This window comes from Bos grunniens, chromosome 21 (assembly GCF_055505025.1).
Source record: "Bos grunniens cultivar Pamir isolate PY7600 chromosome 21, Bosgru_T2T1.0, whole genome shotgun sequence".
NCBI classification, from domain to species: domain Eukaryota; kingdom Metazoa; phylum Chordata; class Mammalia; order Artiodactyla; family Bovidae; genus Bos; species Bos grunniens.
The window spans coordinates 53,264,030-53,291,091 of NC_141185.1; the positions used below are offsets into that span (position 1 = coordinate 53,264,030).

A 27,062-nucleotide genomic window follows, 5' to 3' on the forward strand; every position below is an offset into this window, starting at 1 on the left:
TAGAATATGGAATTAGGGTTATGGAGCTAGAGCATTTGGGGGTAAATCTGAGCTCCAGCTCTTACTAACCACATGACTTTTTAGGGCCTCAATTTTAACAGCTAAAAATGGAAACCACAAATGTAATTTTTTTTTTCTTTACCTCACAGAGCTATTGTGAGGAACAGTTAATCATATATAAACATTCTGTAAACAGTTAATTACCTTTAAAAGATATAAATTGTTAAATCCTATGAACATATTTACAGGATATAACAGTTTTGGCATGGATTCTGATGAAATATAGACTTCCCTGGTGGCTCAGATGGTAAAGCATCTGTCTACAATGCAAGAGACCTGGGTTCAATCCCCGGGTCAGGAAGAATCCCTAGAGAAGGAAATGGCAACCGACTCCAGTCCTCTTGCCTAGAAAACCCCACGGATGGAAGAGCCTGGTGTCCATGGGGTTGCAAAGAGTCGGACACGACTGTGCAGCTTCACTTTCACCTTCACTTTCACTTTCTGATGAAATATATTACATGCTTCTGCTTCAGTAACCACACAGAGTCAACTTATAGTATCCTTGCTAATTTAGAAAATTAATCAGGTAACGCAACTTTGTTTTATTTCCCTCTTAAATAGATTATATCTTATAGTATATTGGCTTTATGATCATGTTCAACCTGAGTTATATAATTTGCAGGCCTCTGGAAATGAATATTTCCAAAACTGAACTCAATATCCATTCATAACAGTCTCACTCTCCCAAGTATTCTTCTATTGGTATTAAACTGTGCACCCATCACCCAAAAGAGAAATAGTTCAACTCCTTCTTTATCCCTATTCTCTGTTAATCACCAAGACCTCTCACTCCTAACTTAGACATATCTCCTAAATTCAGACCCTCCCCTCCCATTTCCATAGACTTATCTTCCCTGGGAGGGAATGGCACCCCACTCCAGTACTCTTGCCTGGAAAATCCCATGGACGGAGGAGCTTGGTAGGCTGCAGTCCATGGGGTCGCTAAGAGTCGGGCACGACTGAGCGACTTCACTTTCACTTTTCGCTTTCACGCATTGGAGAAGGAAATGGCAACCCACTCCAGTGTTCTTGCCTGGAGAATCCCAGGGACCGGGGAGCCTGGTGGGCTGCTGTCTATGGGGTCGCACAGAGTCGGACACGACTGAAGTGCCTTAGCAGCAGCAGCAGCATCTTCCCTGGGAATCTCATCAACCAGGTAGAAGACTAACAGTTGATATTTTTCTTAAATACTGCGTCCCGTGCTCTAAGTCCTTTCACAAGCTTCAGATTGCCCCGTGAAGAAGGTACTGCTGTCACCCGCAATTTATAAGTGGAGAAACCTCAGCATGAAGTGTCGAAACATATTTTCCAAGCTCGTGAAGCTAGCAAATGGCAGAGTCGAGACCAGGACCCCAGTGAGTCTGAATCTGGGTCTAAATGCTTATGAGCTTCTAGGTGCTGGGTGTCATGTCACCATGTTCGCACTCCAGACTTCCCCTGCATTGTGTGTGCTCAGCTGGGTCTGACTCTTTGCGGCCCAGGGACTGCAGCCCTCCAGGGTCCTCTGTCCATGGAATTTTCCAGGCAAGAATACTGGAGTACGTTGCCATTTCCTCCTCCATCCCCTACATTCCTGCCACAAGATCTTCCTCCAAAACAGATTTGATCTTGTCATTTCTCTGCTTTTAACAGCATCCTATTACTTCATCATTGCCTTCAGGAGAAACTAATATGAAAAATAAGGTATATTTTTTAACTCAGCCCAATTTATCTTTCCCACCTTATTTTCTGATCCCATACTCAATCCACCATCCTGTAGTTCTGGCACCCTGAGATGTTCACAGCGATTATTTCTAGGCCTCCGTGTCTCTACAAAAGCTATTTTCCTGCTTGGGAAGACACACCTCCACGTCACTGCATGCCATAGTCTGAGTTCAAGACACAGATCCAATGGCATTGATACTGAATCTCAGTTTTATCATTATAGAACAAAGGAACTATAAGGACAAAATGATATATTATGTAAAAACTCTGTAAGAGTAAACTACATGATTGGGTATAATAAGCAAAACTATTCAACTGTAAGATTTTGTAGTTTTTCCCACTGCCTCCAACCAGCCTTGGAAGGAGAAAGAATTCTTCATCTTCCTTTTCTTAGAGTGACTGGGCCAAAATGGGAAGTAGAAAGGAGATACTTAACTGATCTAAATGTCATAGTTTAAAAGGTTTGTGTTGAAAAACGGTGGGATTATTGTGAACCTCTATTTGTCTGTGTAGATTGGTAACAGTAAGAAAGATGAAAAAAGATGAATTTACGATGGTTTGCATGCATTTTATATATTCCCCTTTTCATGTCTTCTCAAGAAAGATTTAAACAGTTCTTTAAATAGTTTTGGGATTGTCCACTGAGATTTCTTTAAAAGCAACGGTGTGTCAATAAAGGATCGTCACACACATGGGATTTTCAAAGCTGTCCCTCCTAGGTACCAGCCCTCCTTTGATTCCAAGAAGAAAAAGGCTCTCTCTTCAGTGCTTCCACTGAACTTTGTTCTTGTATAACTTCTGTATCATAATGACTTGTTTGCATAAGTCACACACATACACACAAACACAATGCTTATCAAGAGTGTCTCAAAGACTAGAATCACGTGCTATTCATCTCTATCTTCCTAATGTCTACCATGGTTCCTAGCCCTGGTTGCCTGAAAAGATGTATACTGTAGGACAAGAAAAGGTTAGAATTCAGTAGTTCTAACTTGTTTTTATTAAAAACTTCCATACAGAGAAGTTTTTCATACTCTTGTAGCTCATTTTTTAGTCCTAATAACTTGTCAACAGCAATGCATTACCCAAAAAAAAAAAAAAAGGAGAGAGAGAAAAGCACTTAATTTAATCAGGAGATGAGAGGTCCGAAGTTTCAAACCCCATCTGCCATCAACCAGGTGGGAGACGAACACAGGTCAGTTCGTGCATCTGACCTCCAATCCCTCACTAGCAATGGAGGAATCTGGACTCCACGGTCTACAGATGCTGAAGTTCTAAAATTCAGTGATCCCTTAGCAGTACTCAGCCCCACGTGCCTCCAGGAGGGGTGGGGGACAAAACCGAAACAGAAATTTCCAAGAGGGAGAGGTTTCCACTTCAGGTTTCTGTTTTCCTTGGACCGTTACTGTCACTTCACACTCTCCTCATTGGAAAGTTCTGTTCTTCATACCTGATCAGGTGTCTCAGGAAGAGACAAAGGCCAGAGAGGGTGGAAAATGATTTGCAAAGAAGCCAAAAGGGGAATTCTGTAACTGTGTGTTTTTCCACTCCATTCTAATTTAAAACCACTTACAAGTGACAACTCCCAACCCGAGGCAGGTGCTGTGTGGTAGCTCATTACACCCTGGGGACCCCGTGTAAATCTTTTTTTTCCTGAGAACAGCTATTGTCTTCCAAGAAAAAGCTTTTAGCATAATAGCAGGCTGAATAGAACATTGCTCTTGTACGAATATTTTTAAGGGAAAGAACAAGAGAAAGGTATTCTTTAACAGCAGCAAACACAGTCTCTTGTTCTGTACCTCAGGCCCCCTGGAAAGAACAGTGTGTGAGCCATCAGAGGCTATGGCAGACCTGTGAGATTACCTCACCTCCAGACACAGAAGGGTAGACTCTGCTCTTTCAGGTTATAATAAATGCCAGATAGAGGTGTCTCCAAGGGCAGAAATAGCAGATCTGCCCCCTTCCATTCACCTCTGTTTCTCATCTTCTCACCAGTCCGTGAGTCAGGCAGTCACTGTTCGCTTGGAGAAGGACAGGTTCTAACAAGAGAATGTCATTCTGCCTTGGAAAATTCTCACAGACTTGTTCCCCCCTAAGGTTCTTCTTAAGGATAGTCAAGCCAATGCAGCTCGGGGGCGTGGATGGAGAGATGTCCAAAGGGGAAAAGAATCAGCAAGAAAGTTCCTGAGAAAAACATGAAGCTTCCATCACAGAGATGTGACCCCAAACTAAAAAGGAACTCAACTTTCCCTGGACTGAAATGGTCATTGAAAACGTGAGGGACTTCCCTGGCGGTCCAGTGGTTAAGACTCCGAGTTATCACTGCAGAGGGGGCGCAGGTTCAGTCTCTGATGAGGGAACCAAGATCCCACACACCTCACAGGCAAAAAAGCAAAACATAAATCAGAAGCAATGTCGTAACAGATTCAGTAAAGATTTTTTTAAATGGTCCACATCATAAAAATCTTTAAAAAAGAAAAAAAATAATGTGAGGGGATGGGGGAAATGTGGAGAAAATAGAAAAGCTGACAGAATGACGATGGTCTTCAATAAGCAGTGTGTTTGGATTGTGTGCATTTCTGGGAAATTTCTCAGTGAGGGCAGACCCTAAAGAGGGGGATATTCTGGAACTGTGGGGTAGAGACCTGGGGTCTCCTCTCTGAGAAACCTCTTAACATGGGGCTTCAGGCTGGCTGTATACCCTTAGTGAGGCTTAACTTGGCCATCTGCAAAAGGGAGATAATGACAGCCCTTCCGCAAGAGTAGGAAGCCAGGCAGAGGAGTGGCTGAGCCCTCGAAAAGGCAGACCAACTGCCCTTCCTGGTTTTTCATCCACTTTCAATGGGGTTTGAGGAAACAATACTCCCCTCTCCCGAGACTTTTTTTTTTAACCTTCTGAATTGTTCTCTAGTTTTCTTAAATGCAGTATCTTCTCTCAGTTCCAATCCAAAAGCACACATATGCACACACACAAACACACACCACTCCTGAAGAGAACAGTCAAGTCCCCTACATATGAACTCAAGTTGCAAACTTTGAAAAGATGCGAGCGTGGGTTCACATGTCAATCACATAAGTTAGTCCAGGTGTCTGGCGTACATTGTCACCTGCCGTGCCTCCTCTCCAAGTGCTGTGTTTCTGTGAACTTTACAATGCCGTCCTGTACAGAGATCAGTACCGCAGTGCTGTGCCAAGTCCCTGCAGTCGTGTCTGACTCTTTGCGACCCTGTGGACCTTCGCGTGCCAGGCTCCTCTGCCCATGCGATTCTCCAGGCAAGAATCCTGGAGGTGGTTGTCATGCTCTCCTCCAGGGGATCTGGCAACCCAAGTCTAGAACCCGTGTCTCTTACGTCTCCTCATTGGCAGGCAGGTTCTTTACCACTGGTGCCGCCTGGGAGGCTCCTGGAGAAGAGTAGTACAGTATCTTTATTTCAAGCCAGGATGTCTGGAAGCAAAAAAGTAATGCTTATGTAGCTGGTACCCCTGTACTTTTCAAGGTTCTGTACTGTAAGATTAAAAATGTTAATTTTTTATGTTTGTATTTTATGTATTATTTGTACAGTATTTTTAATGTATTATAGTGCAGTACTGTCTGGGCTGGTGGCTCAGACTGTAAAGAATCTGCCTGCAATGCAGGAGATCTGAGTTTGAGAAGATCCCTGGAGAAGAGAATGGCTATTCACTCCAGTATTTTTGGAATTTCCTGGTGGTTCAAATGGTAAAGAATTTGCCTGCCAATGCAGGAGATGCAGGAGATCTGGATTCAATCCTTGGGTCAGGAAGATCCTCTGAAGTAGGAAATGGCAACCCACTCCAGTATTCTTGCCTGGGGAATCCCATGGACAGAGGAGCCTGGTGGCTATAGTCGATGGGGGTCACAAAGAGTGACTGAGCGACCAACACTTTCACTTTCACGGTACTATACAGATGACTGTGTTAGTTGGGTACCTAGGCTAACTTTGTTGGACTTATGACCACGCTCTTAGAATGGAACTCATTCATATGTAGGGGACTTACCATACACAAACTAAAGAAAATATGATTTCTCAACTCTTGGAATATCTGCTAACACACAACGTGTAGAAGGATTTAACTAGGCTAAGTGTAATTATGCCAGAAAATCACTAACCAATGGAGAGTAGTCTCAGAAAGCACCCAAATCCATGTCTGGGATAGATCTTGCCTACCAAACCTACCTCCAGACCAGCTCATCCAATGCCTTCTATTTCAACCTGTCAGAGCCTTTATCCCACCCTCTTAGACTCTGTTCACTCTTCACTGGCTCTCTGCTCTACACGTCCCAAACATCCAGGGTTCATTTGACCTCTGGAATCCTACCAGTTAAGAAGACCCAGACTGCCTAATTCCTCTACGGCTTATCCACTGAGAGTCTCTGATGCTAGAATGAATCATTTATCCTTTTTGTAACAGCTCCCTTTTATTCTCCATTTCTTTTCAAGTCAGTCTCTTCCACACGGCCTCAACGAGAATTTCTTGGAGAACTTCCCTGTTCACTATCGCACTGAAAGGGTGGACAGTGACTCTGCTCTCGGGGACCTGCCAGCATTTTGGCTCTGAGGCTTAGATCTCCAGGTCTAAAATGAGCCTTCTCTCTTGGGACCATTGTGAGAAGTCACTCACCCTCAATTCTCAGGAGAGAGATAAAACATATACCAGGCAAATCTGGCTACTTGTTGTTCAGTCACTAAGTCGCGTCTGACTCCTTGTGACCCCATGGACTATAGCCCACCAGGTTCCTCTGTCCATAGGATTTCTCAGACAATAATACTGGAGTGGGTTGCCATTTCCTTCTCCAGGAGATCTTCTTGACCCAGGGAATGAACTTATGTCTCCTAAATCTGGCTACTACTGAACCCCTGGTGGCTCAGAGGTTAAAGCATCTGCCTGCAATGAGGGAGACCCCAGTTTGATCCCTGGGTCAGGAAGATCCTCTGGAGAAGGAAATGGCAGCCCACTCCAGTATTCTTGCCTGGAGAATCCCATGGAGGAAGGAACCTGGTAGGCTACAGTCCATGGGGTCGCAAAGAGTCGGACACAACTGAGCTACTTCACTTCGCTTTTCACTTTCACTGAACCAAAACTATATTTATCAGGAAAGTAAGGCTAAATGTTTCCAGGAAAATATCTTTTAAAAAAATGCTTTAGAAAAATAAATCAAAGCAAATGAATCCTTCCAGGAAAGACTCTCTGGAGCCCAGAGTCAAGAAAGAATTAAAAGTAACCAATAAATTGTTCTCAACAAGCCCCTGGTCTAGGACTTTAGGTCAGACTATCAGGGAACCAGTCTCCAGTGGGGGGAAGTGTTTTCTCCCTGGGCCCCCATGCTCTCATTTCTTGAACTTCTAAAATAAGACTGAAGTGATAATCCTGCTCAGTGGAAAGAAAGTCTTCTAGTACCCAAAACCTCCTTATGAGGGATGAGAGGCAGCCGCTGAATCTGAAACCAGTCACATCACATTTAAATACAAGTGCAGGCTGAAGCTGGTGACCCAGGCAGGGAGGAAGCAGATAAGACAATTGAAGCCTGCAGGCAGGAAGAGTCCAGAGCTACTGGCTCATTGGCTATTTTCTTGTCCTAAAACAATGTGACACACTGCAGTTCAAATGAAGTTGTTTTATTTCTGATTTACAGGCATGGTATTGTGTTTTGGAGGGTAGGTGATGTTCATATTCTGCTCTTTACAGTAAAGACCTGTGCTCATGTATATATTGAAAGCTGCTGAACAAATTGTTTCTGCAACCCATCAGGGACTATGAATCCAGCACTGAGGCTCAGGTCATGCAATCTCAGCTCTGTGCTGGGATCTTAAGGGTCTGGAGGGTTATGAATCTTCCTTCCTTCTTTCCTTCCTGCCACAGTGCCTGAAACATCCTCCATGAAAATGTTTACATTGGGTGAGGAGAAGAAAATAAAATTTACTGTGAGCAGGAAGAGGATAATGCATTTACCTGCGGTCAATTTAGTGTGAGTAGCTTTAACAACTAAACTAGCTTCCAATAGTGTGAGGACATAGAATAGGGGAAAGAGGAAGTTCTGGATCAGAGTGGAGCCTGAATGGTGATGTTGAACACCGGTTCTGATGACTGTGTTAGCGCATTTATTGTGCATATGCACCCAGGAGTCAGAAAAAGAAAATCAGGCACCACCATTGACTGTGATATTTAACTTCCCTGAGCCCCACTTACCTCATTTGTACATTAGCCTTTTCATTTTTCAGCTATAGGAACTTAGATTAGGCCTAGGACCAGCTGCTCAACATGAGGGTCCATTGCACAGTGAAAACACAGGGACTCCCCTGCTGGTCCAGTCATTAAGAATCTGGATTCCAATGCCAGGGACGTGGGTTTGGTCCCTGGTCAGGTAACTAAAATCGCACATCTCATGGGACAACTGAGCCCACATGCCACAACCACTGAGCACGAGCACCACAACAAAATGCAACGAAGACCCTGCAAGATGCAATGAAGACCCAACACGGTCAAATAAATAAACTCAAATAAACTTAGAGAAAACTCAAAGCCCCTTTCAGAACTTTTTTCTTAGGATTTTCAAGTTGGAGACTGAAGAGCATTAAACAAAGTTTGAGGCCCTTCTAAGCATGGCATCTGTGCAAATGCCCACTTGACACACCTGTAAAGACAGCCCCCATGGGTCTTTTCTCCTCGGGACTCAGCTCAGTGGTTGTCACTTCCAAGTCAATGATGCCCAAAAGAAGATGAACATCATTCATTTCTGGGTCCTCTCAACACCTGCCCATCTTGAGATGAACAACAGCTGACATGTTAGCACATGTTTAAGAGAGAAAACTCTAAAGATACATGAGACTGATGTAGGAGATAGTTGGGCACCAGGCTGAGCCACTGCATCCAGTCTCCTGTGGACACTTTGAGACAAAATAGCAACAGGAGCATTGGCCCTGATTGGGTGAAAGACAAAGTGACCATATTTTTTTTCATATGTCCTGCCAAGCCCCCCAGAAACCTTCACGCTGTAATCCATCTTGGTTGAGAGATGCGTGTGCCACCAGGAAGGACCCTGAGTCAGGCCAAATATGGGCCCAAGCAAGATTACTGGCTAGAGACAAACACAGAAGACTGCCCCCATATAAGCAACTAAGCCGTTCTTATTGGGAGCAGTTCACTCTGAGAATTCGCCCGTGTGCTCTTCCATGCGTGCTATGTACTTGATCACTCATCTGTGTCCAGCTGTTTGTGACCCCATGAACTATCGCCCACCAGGCTCCTCTCTCCATGGGATTTCCCAGGCAAGAATATTGGAGTGCTTGTATATTTTGGAAATTAATCCTTTGTCAGTTATTTCATTTGCTATTATTTTCTCCCATTCTGAAGGTTGTCTTTTCACCTTGCTTATAGTTTCCTTTGATGTACAAAAGCACATGAAAAGATGCTCAGCATCACTCATTATTAGAGAAATGCAAATCAAAACCACAATGAGATATCACCGCACACGGGTCAGAATGGCCATCATCAAAGAGTCTACAAACAATAAAAGCTATAGAGGGTGTGGAGGAAAGGGAACGCTCTTGCACTGTTGGTGGCAATGTAAATTGATACAGACACTATAGGAGATGGTATGGAGATTCCTTAAGAATCTAGGAACAGAACAACCATATGACCCAGGAATCCTATTCCTAGGCATATACCCTGGGGAAACCAAAATTGAAAAGACACACGGATCCCACTGTTCACTGCAGCACTATTCACGAAAGCTAGAACATGAAAGCAGCCTAGATGTCCATCAACAGATGAATGGATAAAGAAGTTGTGGTATATGTACACAATGGAATATTACTGAGCCATACAAAGGAATGCATTTGAATCAGTTCTGATGAGGCAGATGACTTAGAACCTATTATACAAAGTGAAGTGAGTCAGAAAGAGAAAGATAAATAAACATCATATTCTAATACACACATACAGAATCTAGAAAAAATGGTACTGAAGAATTTATTTACAGGGCAGCAGTGAAGAAACAGACATAGAGAATAGACTTATGGACATGGGGAGAGGGGAGGAGAGGCTGAGATGCATGGAAAGGGTAACATGGAAACTTTCATTACCATATATAATATAGATAGCCAACAGGAATTTGCTGTACGGGTCAGGAAACTCAAACAACCTGTATCAACCTAGAGGCTCTGTATCAACCTAGAGCGGGTGGGATGGGGAGGGAGATGGGAGGGAGTTTCAAAAGGGAGGGGGAATATATGTACACCTATGGCTGATTCACATTGAGGTTTGATAGAAAAAACAAACTTCTGTAAAACAATTATCCTTCAATAAAAACAATTTTTAATAATTATTAAAAAAAAAGAATACCAGAGTGGGTTGCCATTTCCTCCACGTGTACTTTGATTTTGATAAACACTTTATCTGTTTCACAATATCGCTCTCTATTGAATTATTTCTTTAAAGAAGACGGGGACCAAGGTCCTGCTTCCAGCCATCCCCACCCCCCAACAATAGTATACATGTATTATTACCAACCTTAGATCCCAAGCAGAAATGAGTCTCCATTGATTCATATGAACATGTGATAAGAAAAATTTTCTCATTTTTTTTAACTGAACTATTTGGAAGTGTCAAATTATTTAGGGGCTTTCACTGTGTGTCAGTGGCACGAGTGGTAAAGAACCTGCCTGCCAATGCAGGAGATATAAGAGACACGGGTTTGACCCCTGGGTCAGGAAGATCCCCTGGAGGAGGAAACAGCAACCCACTCCAGTATTCTTGCCTGGAGAATTCCACAGACAGAAGAGCCTGGTGGGCTCTAAGCCATAGGGTCTCAAGGAGTTGGGCATAATTGCAGCAACTGAGCAAGCAAGCACTGTGTTTCAAGTCCTTTCCTTAAAGGGAGAATGATCTCTGTGGTTATAATATCAACAAAAGTACCATTGTCAGTGTAAATAAAGATGCAAGCGCAGAGGCAACTCTATGTTATAATTACACATTGGGTACCTCTCAGCTCCTATCTAGAAACTGAGCCTGCAAAATGCAGACATACAAAGATCCACTTTCTTAAATAAATAATTGCTCTCTGAAGGTTGCCTGGAAGGATTACTGTCTCTAACTTGTCTCCATGAACTGCTCATCTGCAAGGGAAGAAAGTGGTAACTGTTAGAGAAACTGCTCTTAAATGCATGAACCACATCACAGAACTTTTGGAAAATCCCTTATTATTCATTAAAGCATGTTATGGCCTTATTAATTCAGATGGGATAATCGGTTGTTGATTAGCCAGACAGTTAAGCATTCATTGTCAGATGCTGATGGGGTGTGAGAAATTACATTTCCTATCCACCAAAGATTCACCTGAATGCAGTTAGCACCTCATCAGGTAAGGCTGCCTCTTTAGGGGATAAATTAGCTGGATTTTTATTCCCCAGCCTTTTCTTTCATTTCCCAAACTTTTCCATATTGCAAAGCATGCCTCATTCTGTTTGGTTTTCCTTGCTTTTGTCTGAGGTTGAAAACTATGCCAGGAGGAGCCAACTTTAAAAGCTGGTGGGTTACAAAGAAAATCACATCTGTGCTCAGGATTCTAACATGAAATGGGTGTTGCGTGTGTGTGTGCATGTACATCTCTGTGTGTGCCTGTGTGCTTTGGTTTGGTTTTACAACTCTTGGCTAGAGCCTACTCCATACTTTTAGTTCTTCAGATCCAAACTGTATCCAGGTCATTCAGGGACTTATTGAGCCAGCTCTCCAAGACTCAGCTTCTTTTATTTCCAAACTGTGACTGACCATGAGGGTAGTATAACAGCAATAAGCGTGGTGAGAAAAGTCCCTGGATTAGAGGTCAGAAAATGTTGATTCATTTTCCTGTTCCAGTTCTGTTTTAGGAGAACTGACTGACACTTTTAAACTGCTCTCAGTTTCAACAAGTCATTTCATCTCTCTGACAATATGCAATTAATTTTTTTCTCCCTATGATAACAGAGCGACACTAATATTTAAGCTCCAATACTTTGGCCACCTGATGCGAAGAGCTGACTCATTGGAAAAGACCCTGATGCTGAGAAAGATTGCGGGCAGGAGGAAAGGGGATGACAGAGGATGAGATGGTTGGATGGCATCCCAGACTCAGTGGACAAGAGTTTGAGCAAACTCTGGGGGATAGTGAAGGAGGGGAACCTGGCGTGCTGCAGTCCAAGGGGTCACAAAGAGTTGGACATGACTTAGCAACTGACCAATAAAACAAAGCAAGAAGAGTTGGGGTGTATTATTTCTACAAAGGTAGACCAGTACCCAACCCTTTGTGGAATTTCTGACCTCAAAGGGACAGAGGGCTTCCAAGACTAAGAGGAGCTCCCCGACCACCGTCACCACCAAATCTTCAAAGAAGGTATGTGATTACTCACGGAACTGCTCCAGGTGGTCAGCACTGTTAGACTCCGGCATGGCTGTGATGGTCACCAACGGACAGGAATTCCCTCCTAGCGTCTGGCAGAGAACCTCCTGTCGGAAGTAGACCTGCTTGTGGTTCACACTTTTTTCCAGAATATCAAGGTGAGTCTGGGGCATAAATGAAAGGAAAGTGTATTTTAAGATTTTTGATAATAACAATAGGTGAAAGCAGCAATAATGCTTATATTCCTCTAACTCCTGGTAGTTTAGAAGTATTTTTGTTAACCTAATCCATCCGACAGGCTCAGTGGTAAAGAATCTGCCTGCCAATGCAGGAGATGTAGGTTCAGTCTCTGGGTTGGGAAAATCCCCTGGAGAAGGCAATGGCAACCCACTTCAGTATTCTTGCCTGGGAAATCCTATGGACAGAGCAGCCTGGCAGGCTATGGTCCATGGGGGTCACAAAAGAGTTGGAGAGGACTTAGCAACTAAAACAAACAGATCTGCCTGACACAGGGCATCAAGTCATTTAGAAGCAGGACTGTTACTGCTCGCTGGAAGAAGTTCAGTGAGGCTGAACAGGAAACATCATTCCTGCCTGTGTCTGCACAATAGAGTATCTGATTTCAAGCTGCACTGACAGCAAAAGAGGAGGAGCATACAGCACTCTTCCCGTGACAATGACATGTAAAGAACACTGTTATCACAAAGACAGAGTACACGCAAGACACTTGGGAACATGAGACAGAGCTTCAGTGGTGCACATGACTAGATTTAAGCAATACAAGGAGGGCTGGGAGCGTATGGAAGGAAAATAGAAAGCAACCGATCCAGGGAAAATGTTAAGTGAAGAAAACTAACTGGTAACAAATGATTTTCCCTACTGTACCCTACCTTTGGGCTTCCCTGGTGTCTCAGTGGTAAAGAATCCACCTGCCAATGCAGGAGATGTGGGTTCAATCTCTAGGCTGTGAAAATTTCCTGGAGAAAGAAATGGCAACCCACTGCAGTATTCTTGCCTGGGAAATCCCATGGACAGAAGAGCCTGGCGGGTTACAGACCATAGGGTCATGAAGAGTCAAACACAACTTCAGTTCAGTTCAGTTCAGTCCCTCAGTCGTGTCCGACTCTTTGCGACCCCATGAATTGCAGCACACCAGGCCTCCCTGTCCTTCACCAACTCCCGGAGTTCACTCAGACTCACGTCCATCGAGTCAGTGATGCCATCCAGCCATCTCATCCTCTGTCGTCCCCTTCTTCTCCTGCCCCCAATCCCTCCCAGCATCAGAGTCTTTTCCAATGAGTCAACTCTTCGCATCAGGTGGCCAAAGTACTGGAGTTTCAGCTTCAGCATCATCCCTTCCAAAGAAATCCCAGATTAGTGACTAAACAACAACAAAGGGTGTCCATGCTCCAAACTGCAGACCCTGACAATATGTTACCTTACATGGCAAAAGGGACTTTGCAGATATATTTAAGGTTTAAGTCTATTTGAGATGGGGAGGTGATCCTGCATTAACCAGTTGGGGCCAAACTATTAATATATAAATCACAAATGCTTAAAAGCAGAGAACTTTCCCCAGCCACAAAGGACCAGAACCACATGCTAAGAACTCAGGCTTCCATGCTGGCTTTGAAGATGGAGGAAAGAGGGCAAAAGCTGAGGAATGTGGTGTCTTCTAAAAGCCAGCAAAGGCAAGGAAATGGATTCTCCTCCACTATCCTCCAGAAGGAATACAGACCCAATACGTTGATTTTTTTGATCTCTGGTTCCTCTGCCTTTTCTAAAACCAGCTTGAACATCTGGAAGTTCACAGTTCACGTATTTCTGAAACCTGGCTTGGAGAATTTTGAGTATTACTTTACTAGCATGTGAGATGAGTGCAATTGTGTGGTAGTTTGAGCATTCTTTGGCATTGCCTTTCTTTGGGATTGGAATGAAAACAGACCTTTTCCAGTCCTGTGGTCACTGCTGAGATTTCCAAATTGGCTGGCATATTGAGTGCAGTACTTTCACAGCATCATCTTTTAGGATTTGAAATAGCTCAACTGGAATTCTATCACCTCCACTAGCTTTGTTCGTAGTGATGCTTCCTAAGGCCCACTTGACTTCACATTCTAGGATGTCTGGCTCTAGGTGAGTGATCACACCATCATGATTATCTTGGTCCTGAAGATCTTTTTTGTACAGTTCTTCTGTGTATTCTTGCCACCTCTTCTTAATATCCTCTGCTTCTCTTAGGTCCATACAATTTCTGTCCTTTATTGTGTCCATCTTTGCATGAAATGTTCCCTTGGTATCTCTAATTTTCTTGAAGAGATCTCTAGTCTTTCCCATTCTATTGTTTTCCTCTTTCTTTGCACTGATCACTGAAGAAGGCTTTCTTATCTCTCCTTGCTATTCTTTGAAACTCTGCATTCAGATTCTTATATCTTTCCTGTTCCCCTTTGCTTTTCACATCTCTTTTTTCAAAGCTATTTGTAAGGCCTCCTCAGACAGCCATTTTGCTTTTTTGTATTTCTTTTTCTTGGATATGGTCTTGATTCCTGTCTCCTGTACAATGTCACAAACCTCTGCCCATAGTTCATCAGGCACTCTGTCTATCAGATCTAGGCCCTTAAATCTATTTCTCACTTCCACTGTATAGTCATAAGGGATTTGATTTAGGTCATACCTAAATGGTCTAGTGGTTTTCCCTACTTTCTTCAATTTAAGTCTGAATTTGGCTATAAAGAGTTCATGATCTGAGCCACAGTCAGCTCCCGGTCTTGTTTTTGCTGACTGCATAGAGCTTCTCCATCTTTGGCTGCAAAGAATATAATCAATCTGATTTCGGTGTTGACCATCTGGTGATGTCCATGTGTTGAGTCTTCTCTTGTGTTGTTGGAAGAGGGTGTTTGTTATGACCAGTGCGTTCTCTTGGCAAAACTCTATTAGCCTTTGCCCTGCTTTATTCTGTACTCCAAGGCCAAATTTGCCTGTTACTGACACGACTGACGTGACAGTCATAGCAGCAGCAGCACAGGTGTTTCTTGACTTCCTACTTTTGCATTCCAGTCCCCTATAATGAAAAGGACATGTTTTGGGGGGTGTTAGTTCTAGAAGGTCTTATAGGTCGTTATAGAACCATTTGACTTCAGCTTCTTCAGTGTTACTAGTCAGGGCATAGACTTGGATTACTGTGATATTGAATGATTTGCCTTGGAAATGAACAGAGATCATTCTGTCATTTTTGAGATTGCATCCAAGTACTGCATATCAGACTCTTTTGTTGACTATGATGGCTACTCCATTTCTTCTAAGGGATTCCTGCCCACAGTAGTAGATATAATGGTCATCTGAGTTAAATTCACCCATTCCAGGTAAATTTATCAAAATTCACTGGATCATTGAAAAAGCAAGAGAGTTCCAGAAAATCATCTATTTCTGCTTTATTGACTATGCCAAAGCCTTTGACTGTGTGGATCACAATAAACTGTAGAAAATTCTTCAAGAGATGGGAATACCAGACCACCTGACCTGCCTCTTGAGAAATCTGTATGCAGGTCAGGAAGCAACAGTTAGAATTGGACATGGAGCAACAGACTGGTTCCAAATAGGAAAAGGAGTACGTCTAAGGTGTATATTGTCACCCTGCTTATTTAACTTATATGCAGAGTACATCATGAGAAATGCTGGGCTGGAGGAAGCACAAGCTGGAATCAAGATTGCTGGGAGAAATATCAATAACCTCAGATATGCAGATGACACCACCATTATGGCAGAAAGTGAAGAAGAACTAAAAAGCCTCCTGATGAAAGTGAAAGTGGAGAGTGAAAAAGTTGGCTTAGAGCTCAACATTCAGAAAATGAAGATCATGGCATTCTGTCCCATCACTTCATGGGAAATAGATGGGGAAACAGTGGAAACAGTGTCAGACTTCATTTTGGGGGGCTCCAAAATCACTGCAGATGGTGACTGCAGCCATGAAATTAAAAGACGCTTACTCCTTGGAAGGAAAGTTATGACCAACCTAGATAGCATATTCAAAAGCAGAGACATTACTTTGCCAACAAAGGTCCGACTAGTCAAGGCTATGGTTTTTCCAGTGGTCATGTATGGATGTAAGAGTTGGACTGTGAAGAAGGCTGAGCACTGAAGAATTGATGCTTTTGAACTGTGGTGTTGGAGAAGACTTTTGAGAATCCCTTGGACTGCAAGGAGATCCAACCAGTCCATTCTGAAGGAGATCAGCCCTGGGATTTCTTTGGAAGGAATGATGCTAAAGCTGAAACTCCAATACTTTGGCCACCTGATGTGAAGAGTTGACTCATTGGAAAAGACTCTGATGCTGGGAGGGATTGGGGGCAAGAGGAGAAGGGGACGACGGAGAATGAGATGGCTGGATGGCATCACTGACTCGATGGACATGAGTTTGGGTGAACTCCGGGAATTGGTGATGGACAGGGAGGCCTGACATGCTGCAATTCATGGCGTCGCAAAGAGTCAGACACGACTGAGCGACTGATCTATCTGATCTGATAGCCAATTAACAATATTGTGATAGTTTCTGCAAAGGTTGTGAATATCAAAGAGACTCTGCCATACACATACATGTATCCTTTCTCCCTCAAACTCCCCTCCCATCTGGATGGCACATAACACTGATCAGAGTTTCTTGGCAAGATAGTAGGTCCTTGTTCGTTAAATACAGCAGTGTGTACGTGTCCATCCCAAACACCCTAATTATCCTTCTCCCTGGCAACCGTAAGTTTGTTCTCTAAGTCTATGAGTTTGTTTCTGTTTTCTATGTTCATTCGTATCATTTCTTTTTAGATTGCACACGTAAGTGATGTCATAGGATGTTTGTCCTTCTCTGACTTCTCTCAGTATGACAGCCTCTAGGTCCATCCATGTCGCTGCTAATGTCATTACTTATTCTTTCTAATGGTTGAGTAATATTCCATTGTATATATTTATCACATATTCTTTATTCCTCTGCTGATTGCCATTTAGGTTGTTTCCATGTCTTTGCTATTATAAACAATGCTGCAATGAACATTGGGATGCATGTATCTTTTCAGGTTGATTTTTGCCCAGTGATTTTTACCCATATTGAACTTCTCACCATAAGAGCTGTAAGATTTTTTTAATTGTTTAAGCTACAAAATTGGTGATAATTTGTTACGGCAGCAATACAAAACCAATACACTGGGCAGTAAGAAAAAGAATTTTCTAAACGAAGTAGAAATCCTAGCATCTGGGTAGGAATGAACTAAATTCCACTTGTACTCTATTAGATAAATCTCAGACTTACAAGGAAAAAGAAAAAGTCCCAAGGAAAGAAAAGATGACAAATGATTCTGTGGCCTTTCCTATAGCTTCAGGGATACCTGAAAATTTGACCCTGAATTGCATCCTCCTTGCAACTGGGATCCTGAATCATCTGCCTCCACACAGCCTACTGCCTAGATTAATATGAATTTACTACTCTCTGTCTGCATCAACACAAGTTTACTGCCACAGGAAACACTTGCCTGGGAAAATAGAAATTACAAATAAATTTACTTTTCATAAATTGATAATTTTTCAGGAACATCTGAACAACTCTTCAGTAGAAAGTATCAACTGGGGACTTCTCTGGTGGTCCAGTGGTTAAGAATGTGCCTGGCAGTGCAGGGGACACCGGTCCTCTTCCTGGTCTGGGAACTAAGGTCCTACATGCTGCAGAGCGACTAAGCCTGTGGGCCATGACTAGAGAACCCATGAGCCACAACAAAAGGTGAGGCATGACACAGTGAAGATCCAGCATGCTGCCACTAAGACTCGACAGCCCCTCTCCTCAAGATGCTTGCCCTACAGCCTCCACCAGTCTTAAACCATTTTATCATGATCTTTACCCATTGTTAATCAAGCCCTACATTAAAATACCAGAACTTCACAAAACTTTAAAATCTTAAAAAATACCTCAGGTTTGCCCTTCCTCCTTTGAGACACTATCAAGACTCTTCTCACATTCTCCCTTACCAAATATGTTCGTTTCCTATCACTTCAGTAACAAATTACTGCAAATTTACTGGTTGGAGATGACACAAATGTATTGTATTACAGTTCTGGAGGTCAAAAGCCCAAAATGGGTTTTACTGTGCAAAAATCAAGGTGTTGGCAGGACTGCACTGCTCATGGAAGTTCTAGAAAGTAACTTCCTTGCCTTTTTAGCTTCTGGAGGGCAGCTATATTCTTTGTCCCATGATGTTCTCCTCTTACATTCAAAGGAAGCAATCACAACATTGCTACCTTGGTTTCCACGGTCAAATCTCCTTCTCTGACTCGGACTCTTCTGTCTCAGTGGTTCATGGTTAAGGACCCTTGTGATTACATTGGACCCAGTCTAATTGTCTGACATAATCTCCCCATCTCAAGAAGTTTAACTTAATCACATCTACAAAGTCCTTTGTGCCACATAAAGCAGCATCCTTAAAGGTTTCAGGGATTAGAAAATGAACATCTTGGGCTAGGGGCATTATTCTGTCTACCACACCGAGGTAAGCAATATCTTCGGTCTGTCTTAGAAACCGGTGGTATTTCTGAGAGCCAGCATTTGACACAATACTAAGAAAAGGAATTATAAGGACCATGGCTACCTCAGGTTCAAAAGGAGAATTCACCTAAGGCCCATATATCTGACCAAACCTTTGTGCTTCATTCTTCCTGTCATTTGTCAAGTGATGGTGAATACCAGGTATTGTTGTGAAGCACCTGCAATGGGGATTGGGAGGTGGTCTCATACCCCTGAGGAGACAAGGACGCTAGCTAGTTGTGCACACATACACACACACACTCTGCACACACTAGTTACAAAGGCCCTATGTAAATAGCCAAGTATGAAAGCTGAAGAAAACCCAGAACTGATGGCTCTTCTAAGCTGAGCTCAGCTTCATCTCTCATGACCACACACTTCCCTGGGCAAAGACTGACTCAGGCCAAGAAAGCTGTGTCTGAGAGCCCAGACTTTCACAGAGGCTCTTCCACGCATGCTGTGCTATGGCTTGCCTTTCTCGAGGATGCGTTCATTTGGTTCCAGGTAAAGCCTAGATGTGGAGAAGGCAATGGCACCCCACTCCAGTACTGTTGCCTGGAAAATCCCATGGATGGAGGAGCCTGGTGGGCTGCAGTCCATGGGGTTGTGAAGAGTCGGACACAACTGAGCGACTTCACTTTCATTTTCCACTCTCATGCATTGGAGAAGGAAATGGCACCCCACTCCAGTGTTCTTGCCTGGAGAATCCCATGGACGGAGAAGCCTGGTAGGCTGCAGTCCATGGGGTCGCACAGAGTCGGACACGACTGAAGCGACTTAGCAGCAGCAGCAAAGCCAAGACATATGTGTTCGATCACCAGTCTAAACCCAACATCACTGCTCCTTGTTGAGCAGAATGAGGGTTTCATTATACAATTAAAGTTATTTTTATAAGTGTGTGTGCGTTTGTGTGTGTGTGTAGAGATAAACCTATTCATGGATATATATAAATATATATACACATATATATATGTAAAAAGTTATTCTTGGGTCACAACTCCTTCTGCAGTGCTGAATGTCAGAGGAAATGAGTACTGCTTAGTGCTTGAAAGTACAATGCATAGCAAACCTATAACCAGCCAAGTTTTTACTCACACATTTCTTCTCATATATGCTTAGCTATGCAAGAGCACAGAAAACAAATCACCTCATCCTTATAATAACTTGAAGACAAATTTTAGCTGCCCAAATTCAAACTAAAGAGTGATATAAAAGGACAGTCCAGTTAAACAAGGTTCGTTTAGATGATCATTGGAAAACACAGTTACTACATAATACAGACATAAAAAAAAGTTCTTTAGGGAGAAAACATATCATCAAATGTTAATCTCATCATCTGGTTCTGAAATGAAATTCAAAAGAAATGTGTAAGTGAAGTATAAAGTAAAACAAAATGTTCACTTTTCAGCTTACATGGACATAGTATTATTATTTAATTCTTAAAAATGGAAAGGCAGTATAGCAAGATGACTAACCATGCAGGCTCTGAGTCAAACCGCCTGGGTTCTAAATTTGGTTGTGGATTCTAGATAAATCGTGTAAATCCTATACTTAACCTCTTCGTGACTCAGTTTTCTCTGTAAAGTGTATATAAAATGGCATTACCTATGTCGTTCAGTGGTTGCTATAATTTTGTCATTTACTGTGTGTGAGAAGTGTCTGTCATACAGGAAACACTCAACTTCAGCTGTTATTATTCATGGATACATATATATTTAATTTTTTTAAGAACTGAAAGGGAAACACTAGTAGAATTATAAACACTGTAGGAAAAAAAATCAAAGAAAATATGGTCACGTCATGTTGCATAAAACAGAAAGAAAGAAAGGAAGAAATGAGAAAGAAGGGAGGGAGGGAAGGAAAAAAGGAAAGAAGAAAGAAAGAGAAAGGGAGGAAGGGATGGACAGGGGACGAGGCGGAGAGAGAGACAGAAAGAAAAGCAATGAAGCATGGAAATTACAAAACCAAAATGACAGACCCAACACCGAAAATTGTTTTAAGTATAAATAGGCTAAACAGCATTATTAAATGACAGAAACTTTCAGATTAGCTTTTCAAAATCCCACTGCCTATTGTATATAAAAGGAACTTTAAAAGAGAAGGGAAAAAAAGACCCATGATGTGTATGAAAAACATTCCTAAATTATCTTTTATTCTATTTGACTCAACTAAAATATTTTAAAAGAGAAATATGGAAACTAAATGGATAAGCAAACACAAATTAAAGTGGGCCTGGCAACAGTAATATATGACAAAGTCATATTCAAGAAAAGTGCATTAAATGGGATTTAAAAATCTTATTTTGATAAAGGGCATGATTCATAAAGAACATATAAGACTCATAAATCTCAGGAATTAAATAATGCAGAACTGAAATGTACAACGGCAAAACGGCAGAAGGGGAAACACTGTACTCGGAGTGGGAGACTTTATAACAATACATCAGCCTTGAACATATCAATTGCAAAAAAAAATGATAGAGCATTTGAACAATATTGTTTTTCATAGATATATGTCAAACTGTCTTTACAGATAGCATCCTTTACTTTTTTCTCAAACGTTCATGGAACTGTAATAAAATTAATCATATACAAGACTATAAAAATTTCACTAAATTTTTTTAAAAGCAGAAATTATACAAACCACATTTTCTAACAATTAGATGAAACGAGACTTAAGTAAAATTTGTTTTAAAAACAGCAAATATAAAATGATTAAGGAATTCCCTGATGGTTCAAACAGTAAAGAATCTGCCTGCAATGCAGGAGACCCAGGTTCTATCCCTGGGTTGGGAAGCTCCCCCAGAGAAGGGAATGGCTATTACCCACTCCAGCATTCTTGCTTGGAATCCCATGGACAGAGGAGCCTGGTGGGCTACAGTTCCATAGGGTTGCAGAGTCGGACACAACTGAGCAACTAACTCTTTCAGGAATAAAAAATCATCTTCCTAAAGAAGAAACTCATCTATTAAAAGAAAAGTCAATATTAAATCAGTGTAATTAAAGCCCTCATCGAAGAAGTGTCCATTTGCCATCCCAGGAGAAAAGCCACAGACAGGAATAAAAATGACCCCATCAGAATGTCAGCCACCCTGGTAAAAGGACATTTCAGCACCTTCCTAAAGAGTCAATATCACCCTGGATTTAGTGATAGTCTGTGATCATAAGCAAATTATTTTAATCACTTTCACAGATATCTGGGTGAAAGTTGTCCCAGTATTATTATTGAAATCTCAACTGAGTTGAACTCTGCCTCATAACTACCATCAAGATTCCAGGCCCCCAAACTTGGAAATCTATACCTTTTCCTGAAGCATTTTCCAAAATGTAATCAGCAGTATTTTACTAAATGCTGGAGTGTGGAGAGGGGGAGATCCAAAGTACCTGGGGCACAGTGAGTTAAACTTAATGAAGACATTTTCACGACTGCAGAACTGTTCAGACTCTTGTGCAAATACGCATTATATGCAAATACACATTACATGCAAATACGCATTACAAACTCATAGAAGAAAAACTAGCCAATAGGGCTTCAAGAATCTGTGTGACCCTTGAACCCTTTTCCTCTAAAGATCTTGGGACCCTGGAGAGTTGTAGCATGCGTTTTGGGAAACACTGTCTGCTGAATTGTTTCTATGAGGGTTTTTGCTTTGTTTTGTCTGTTGCCTTGTTCTTGCCATCAAAGCTATTTGTTTCACATTTATTATGGCTACAAGGATTCTCGACATATGAGGGTGATGGGGGAGAAATAGAGACCCTTCTCCAGAAAAGTACTGGCCATGATTTCTACGATATCACAAAGTTATTAGGCTGGCCAAAAACTTCTTTCAGGTTTTCCATAAGGTCTTACAGAATGGTCTGAACGAACCTTTTGGCCAACTCAATACAAATAGGCCATAGCTCTTCTTGCCAAATCTTGGGGTTGTTGTTGTCAGTCACTCAGTCGTGTCTGACTTTGTGAACCCAGGGACTACAGCACTCCAGGTTTCTTTGCCCTTCACTATCTTCTGGAGTTTGCTCAAACTCACGTCCATTGAATCGATGATGTCATCCAATCATCTCATCCTCTGTCACCCTCTTCTCCTTCTGCCCTCAAACTTGGGGAAACAAAATAAAATCTAGATTTTATAAATTAGATCCTGAAAGGTTTGGAAGCAGTTTTGCCTACAGAAGTCATCAAACACAATTAGATACAGGAGAAAAAAGGATAAAAAAGCAAAGTATCTTGTGTTCATGTACACTCTCCTTTAAAACACTGTCACCTTAATGAAGGAAGCAAAGTTTAAAAGTTTTCTTCTTCTATGAGTTCTTTGTTAATTTTCTCACTATAACATTTTTCATGATCACTAATATTACAACTCCAGAAATGCCAAACAACGTTTAGCTTAAGCCCATTTTCTGTAATTGCTCATGCAGTCATCTCCCTGTGTCCCTCAATGAACCCCTTGTCCCTTTGACCACTCCACCTGCCATGGAACATGTAACACCCCTGTGCTCATTGCATTATTCAGCTCCAGTCACACAGACGTCTTCCAGAAGTAAACCAATTATAAACTGCTGTTGGTTTTCCTTTCTCAAAAAATGGCTTTGTATCATTCTCCTGGAAATGAGTCTTAGGTAAACGTTCCCATCTCAGGTCCAGCGAGGCCATGCCTAATTAACTATTGCTGGCACCACTGATGAGAGAAGCAGGGCATCTGAATGCATGTGCCAACAAACAGCTGTAATAGCAGCCCTGTGGAAGCCGCAGGAGTGGGCTTCTTTGTGAAAATGGGAAAGAGTTCAGGGCAATTATGGAAACCTCCAGAGATGTTGTCTTCTTAAAAGAAAATCCTCCCTACCCAGGATAGACATCAGGCTGATAACTCAGTCTGCAGCCTCATGGTTGCTCCTCGGCAGGCATTTTCTGCCCACTTTTTTTTACCAGCTACTCCCTTAAAACTTCCATAAAAGACTTCACTCAACCTCAGCAGGCTACCCTGCTGATGGCTACTAATAAAGTAAGAACAACTCACACTCAAAAATCATTCACATCTCATTGTTAGCCCTTAAACAGCTGTACCTCCTATCCCCCTAATTCAGAATAAAGTTCACCCCTAAAAAGATGGCCTATTTTACTTTTGTACTGACTAGCTCTCAATTGTCACTTAGATACATTCATCAGAGAATCGAATCCTTCTCATCACAAGAGAAGAACCAAAGACACCTTTAAGTTAAATAAAAAACAACAGAATATGCTGTAACTAGGTTCTAATGAGCTTTCTCAAACTGCCCCAGTCTGCCAACACCACTTTCCCTAAGTGAAACAGATCCACTTTGAGACTGTTGGAAGTGATTCGTCTCTAGATGTGTATTCACAGATTTGCTGATTATAAAGAAAAGGTGATTTTAATATCCTTTTTCTGTTAAAAATAGATAAAGTTATATCGCTGGTGATTTGGAGAAGAGCTGCTGCTGTGCTGCGCTCAGTTGTGTTCAACTGTTTGGCAACCCCATGGACTGTAGCCCACTAGGCTCCTCTGTCCACGGAATTTTCCAGGCAAGAATACTGGAGTGGGTTGCCATATCCTACTCCAGATTGGATAAGAGAGTAAATAAAAAATAATTATAATCCACTACCCTAAGAAAACTATCAGTAGATTCTGTATGTATTTCTTTTTGGTCCTTTAACGGGATTTTGTTATAACATAATTTTAATTTTGTTATATATTGTGTATATATACATAATCAGTTCAACAGAGAAAATGATCACCCATCATCATTAAAAAAAGAGAGAATAAATGCTCTAAGGTCACTATCTAATACTGTTTACTAGTTGTAGACACTTGGCTAACACTTGCCATGTATCAAGTCATGTAATCTTGATAACCCATAGAAGAACCACTTCAATGGTTCCAATTCACAGGTGAGAAAACTGAGGCTGAGAAAAACTAAGTAGCTTGCCCATGACTACACTGCAAAACACAGAGCTTAGACCCCAATCCTGGCCACTCTGACTCCAAAGCTTGCTCTTCCATTGTGCTCAAAACCCTGGAATTCAGGGGTCCCTGTGGTCAATGACTTCAGCACCCATGCACACCTCAGCTCCTTCAGAACGGCCTCTCGTGTTCAACTCCTCAACATCAGGACCCTTTACTGATACCTGTCCTTTCTTTTGGCCCATACAAAGATAGGTGTCTGTTGATTGATTAAACGACAACACTGATTTATGACTTGCTCACTGCATCTTTGATCTACCACATGTAAGTCAATACTTCCCATCTGACATGTTTTAAATGTGAGCTCTTTCTAAGATGTTGTGAATATGGCATTCTAATTCTCAATACTTTCTTTCTCCCCTCCTCTCTCCCCGTCCCTTCCCTTTCACTTCCTACACTACCCTCCATTTTATCTCTAAAGATAAAGCTTCATCAGCTACTCCCTTAAAATTCCCATAAAAGACTTCATTTGACCTCAGCAGGTTACCCTGCTGATGGTTACTAGCACAGGGAGTATACATGCCTGGTGAAAAACCCTACTATACTCCTTAAAAGCCACAAGCTCTCCCAACACATCCATCCTATTTCTGATCACTTTTTTTTTTCCTCTCTTGCCAAGTCATATCATTTTAAGTTCTCAGTGAGATTTCACTTTCTTACTCTCTAAAATGTCCATCAGAAACTCTCTTGGGATGCCAATACTCCTGGCTACCTACAGGCAATCCAGAACACGAATCAAATACTTTAACAAGTATTGCAAACAACACATTAACAATCATTGCAATTATTGAAAAAGCTTGAGATGGATGATTAAACAGGTCTTTTTTTGGCTTTGTAATGGCAATAATATTGTATTTCCTTCTTTTAGCATTATTTTAATACTATAATTGGGATGATTATCCAACAGAATTCCTGGCAAGCATCTGGAAGACATCAGTTTGAAAGAACCCAATAAATACTAATTCTCTCATTATAAGAGAATAATAAAATTTTTACGGTTCATGTTGAAAAACATTCAACATACATGTACCCTGCTTTAAAAATGTCTATAATTGTTAAACATAATCCATATTACAAGAGATTTACCAGTTGTGAATTCCACATAGAAATATATTTTTCACCCATCAGCATAACCCCCAAGTAAAATACAGCTAATTCCACCCTTGGGGTATCATCCACATTTAATTTATCACTGATCTGTTGGAAGAAAACTGTTTCTCCTTAGGATATGTCCAAAAGTAAAAATGACTAGTGTGCATTACAGAATGAACTCATTCTGTCCATGATGGGAGAAAGAGCTTTCTAAAAGAAGTCACAGAGTCAATTACTCTCTTAAACCTGAAGAGGACAAAGCCCATGCATTATTGGAAATGTAAAACCTAAAATCGAGTATACACGTTTTTCACCTCAAGTAACAAATTGTCTTTCTTACTCTGTTCTACTCATTTAAAAGGAATGAAAAGCTATCCCTTTTCCTCTCTTTTTCTCATTAACTCTCCTCAAACTTCCCTAATGCGAAGAGATTCAGTCAATAGGCTAAGTAACAAGCCAATAAGCATCAATGAATAAGATCTGTCTCTTTTTCTCACAGAGATCAGTTGATGGAAGATGAGACCATCTTCCAAGATCTTCTTTTCTTGACTTTTTGTCCCCCATCAATATGAAATTTTCCTCAATTTGACCTCAATGTCTCCTAAACTATTAATAATTGTTGACTGTAAACTTGTGCTTCGGTATGACAAAAGTATTAAGTGTTCCCAGAGACAAAAGCTATGACTTACAGCAGCTACTACAATGGCAGCCCACTTTTATAGGTGCACATAGTTGTCAAGTTGTGTGATTATACAATATCCGATGGTTGAGTTCAAGTCACCAACCCACAATTTTTGTCTGTAACGCTATGGATGTGGTTCAGCTGAGAACAGTGTTATTTCCCAAACATGATCCCATTCTTATTCCAAGAAGCTTTAATGGGTCTTTGCTAAGTGCATACAAGCTGATTGAGATCTAAAATTCAAATTAAAAAGCCAGATGCAGCCAAGGTCAGCTGAAGGACTCTCAGAGTCTCCATCAGATAGGAATAGACCTCAAAGGCCACTACTCAGTTCTCTGGCCACTAGCTAAATGTGGGACTTCTAGGCTTTGGTTTTTGCATTTATGAATGATAGATGTGAGCTACACAATTTCCCAAACGCTTTTGAATTCTAAAGTTTTATACTAGCTGCCCCTGAGCTTCTCCACAGGGTCAAAGATAATCTTTTTTTCCCCTTTTGTGTTACTTTTTGTTGTACAACAACGTGAATCAATCAGCTCTCTCTGTCTGTCTGTCTCTCTCTCTCTCCCTCTCTCTCTCTCTCTATACACATACACAC

At 41.6% G+C, this 27,062-nt stretch overlaps 1 protein-coding gene across 1 annotated transcript in view; it reads right to left on the reverse strand.

Annotated features, from left to right (window-relative positions):
* AGBL1 (AGBL carboxypeptidase 1) overlaps window positions 1-27,062 on the reverse strand; it is a 916,524-nt gene that overhangs the window by 688,148 nt on the left and 201,314 nt on the right. Inside the window, exon 17 of the mRNA XM_086364678.1 lies at window positions 12,168-12,321. Coding sequence (XP_086220804.1) covers window positions 12,168-12,321 — 154 coding nt within the window. The remainder of the gene's footprint in view (window positions 1-12,167; window positions 12,322-27,062) is intronic.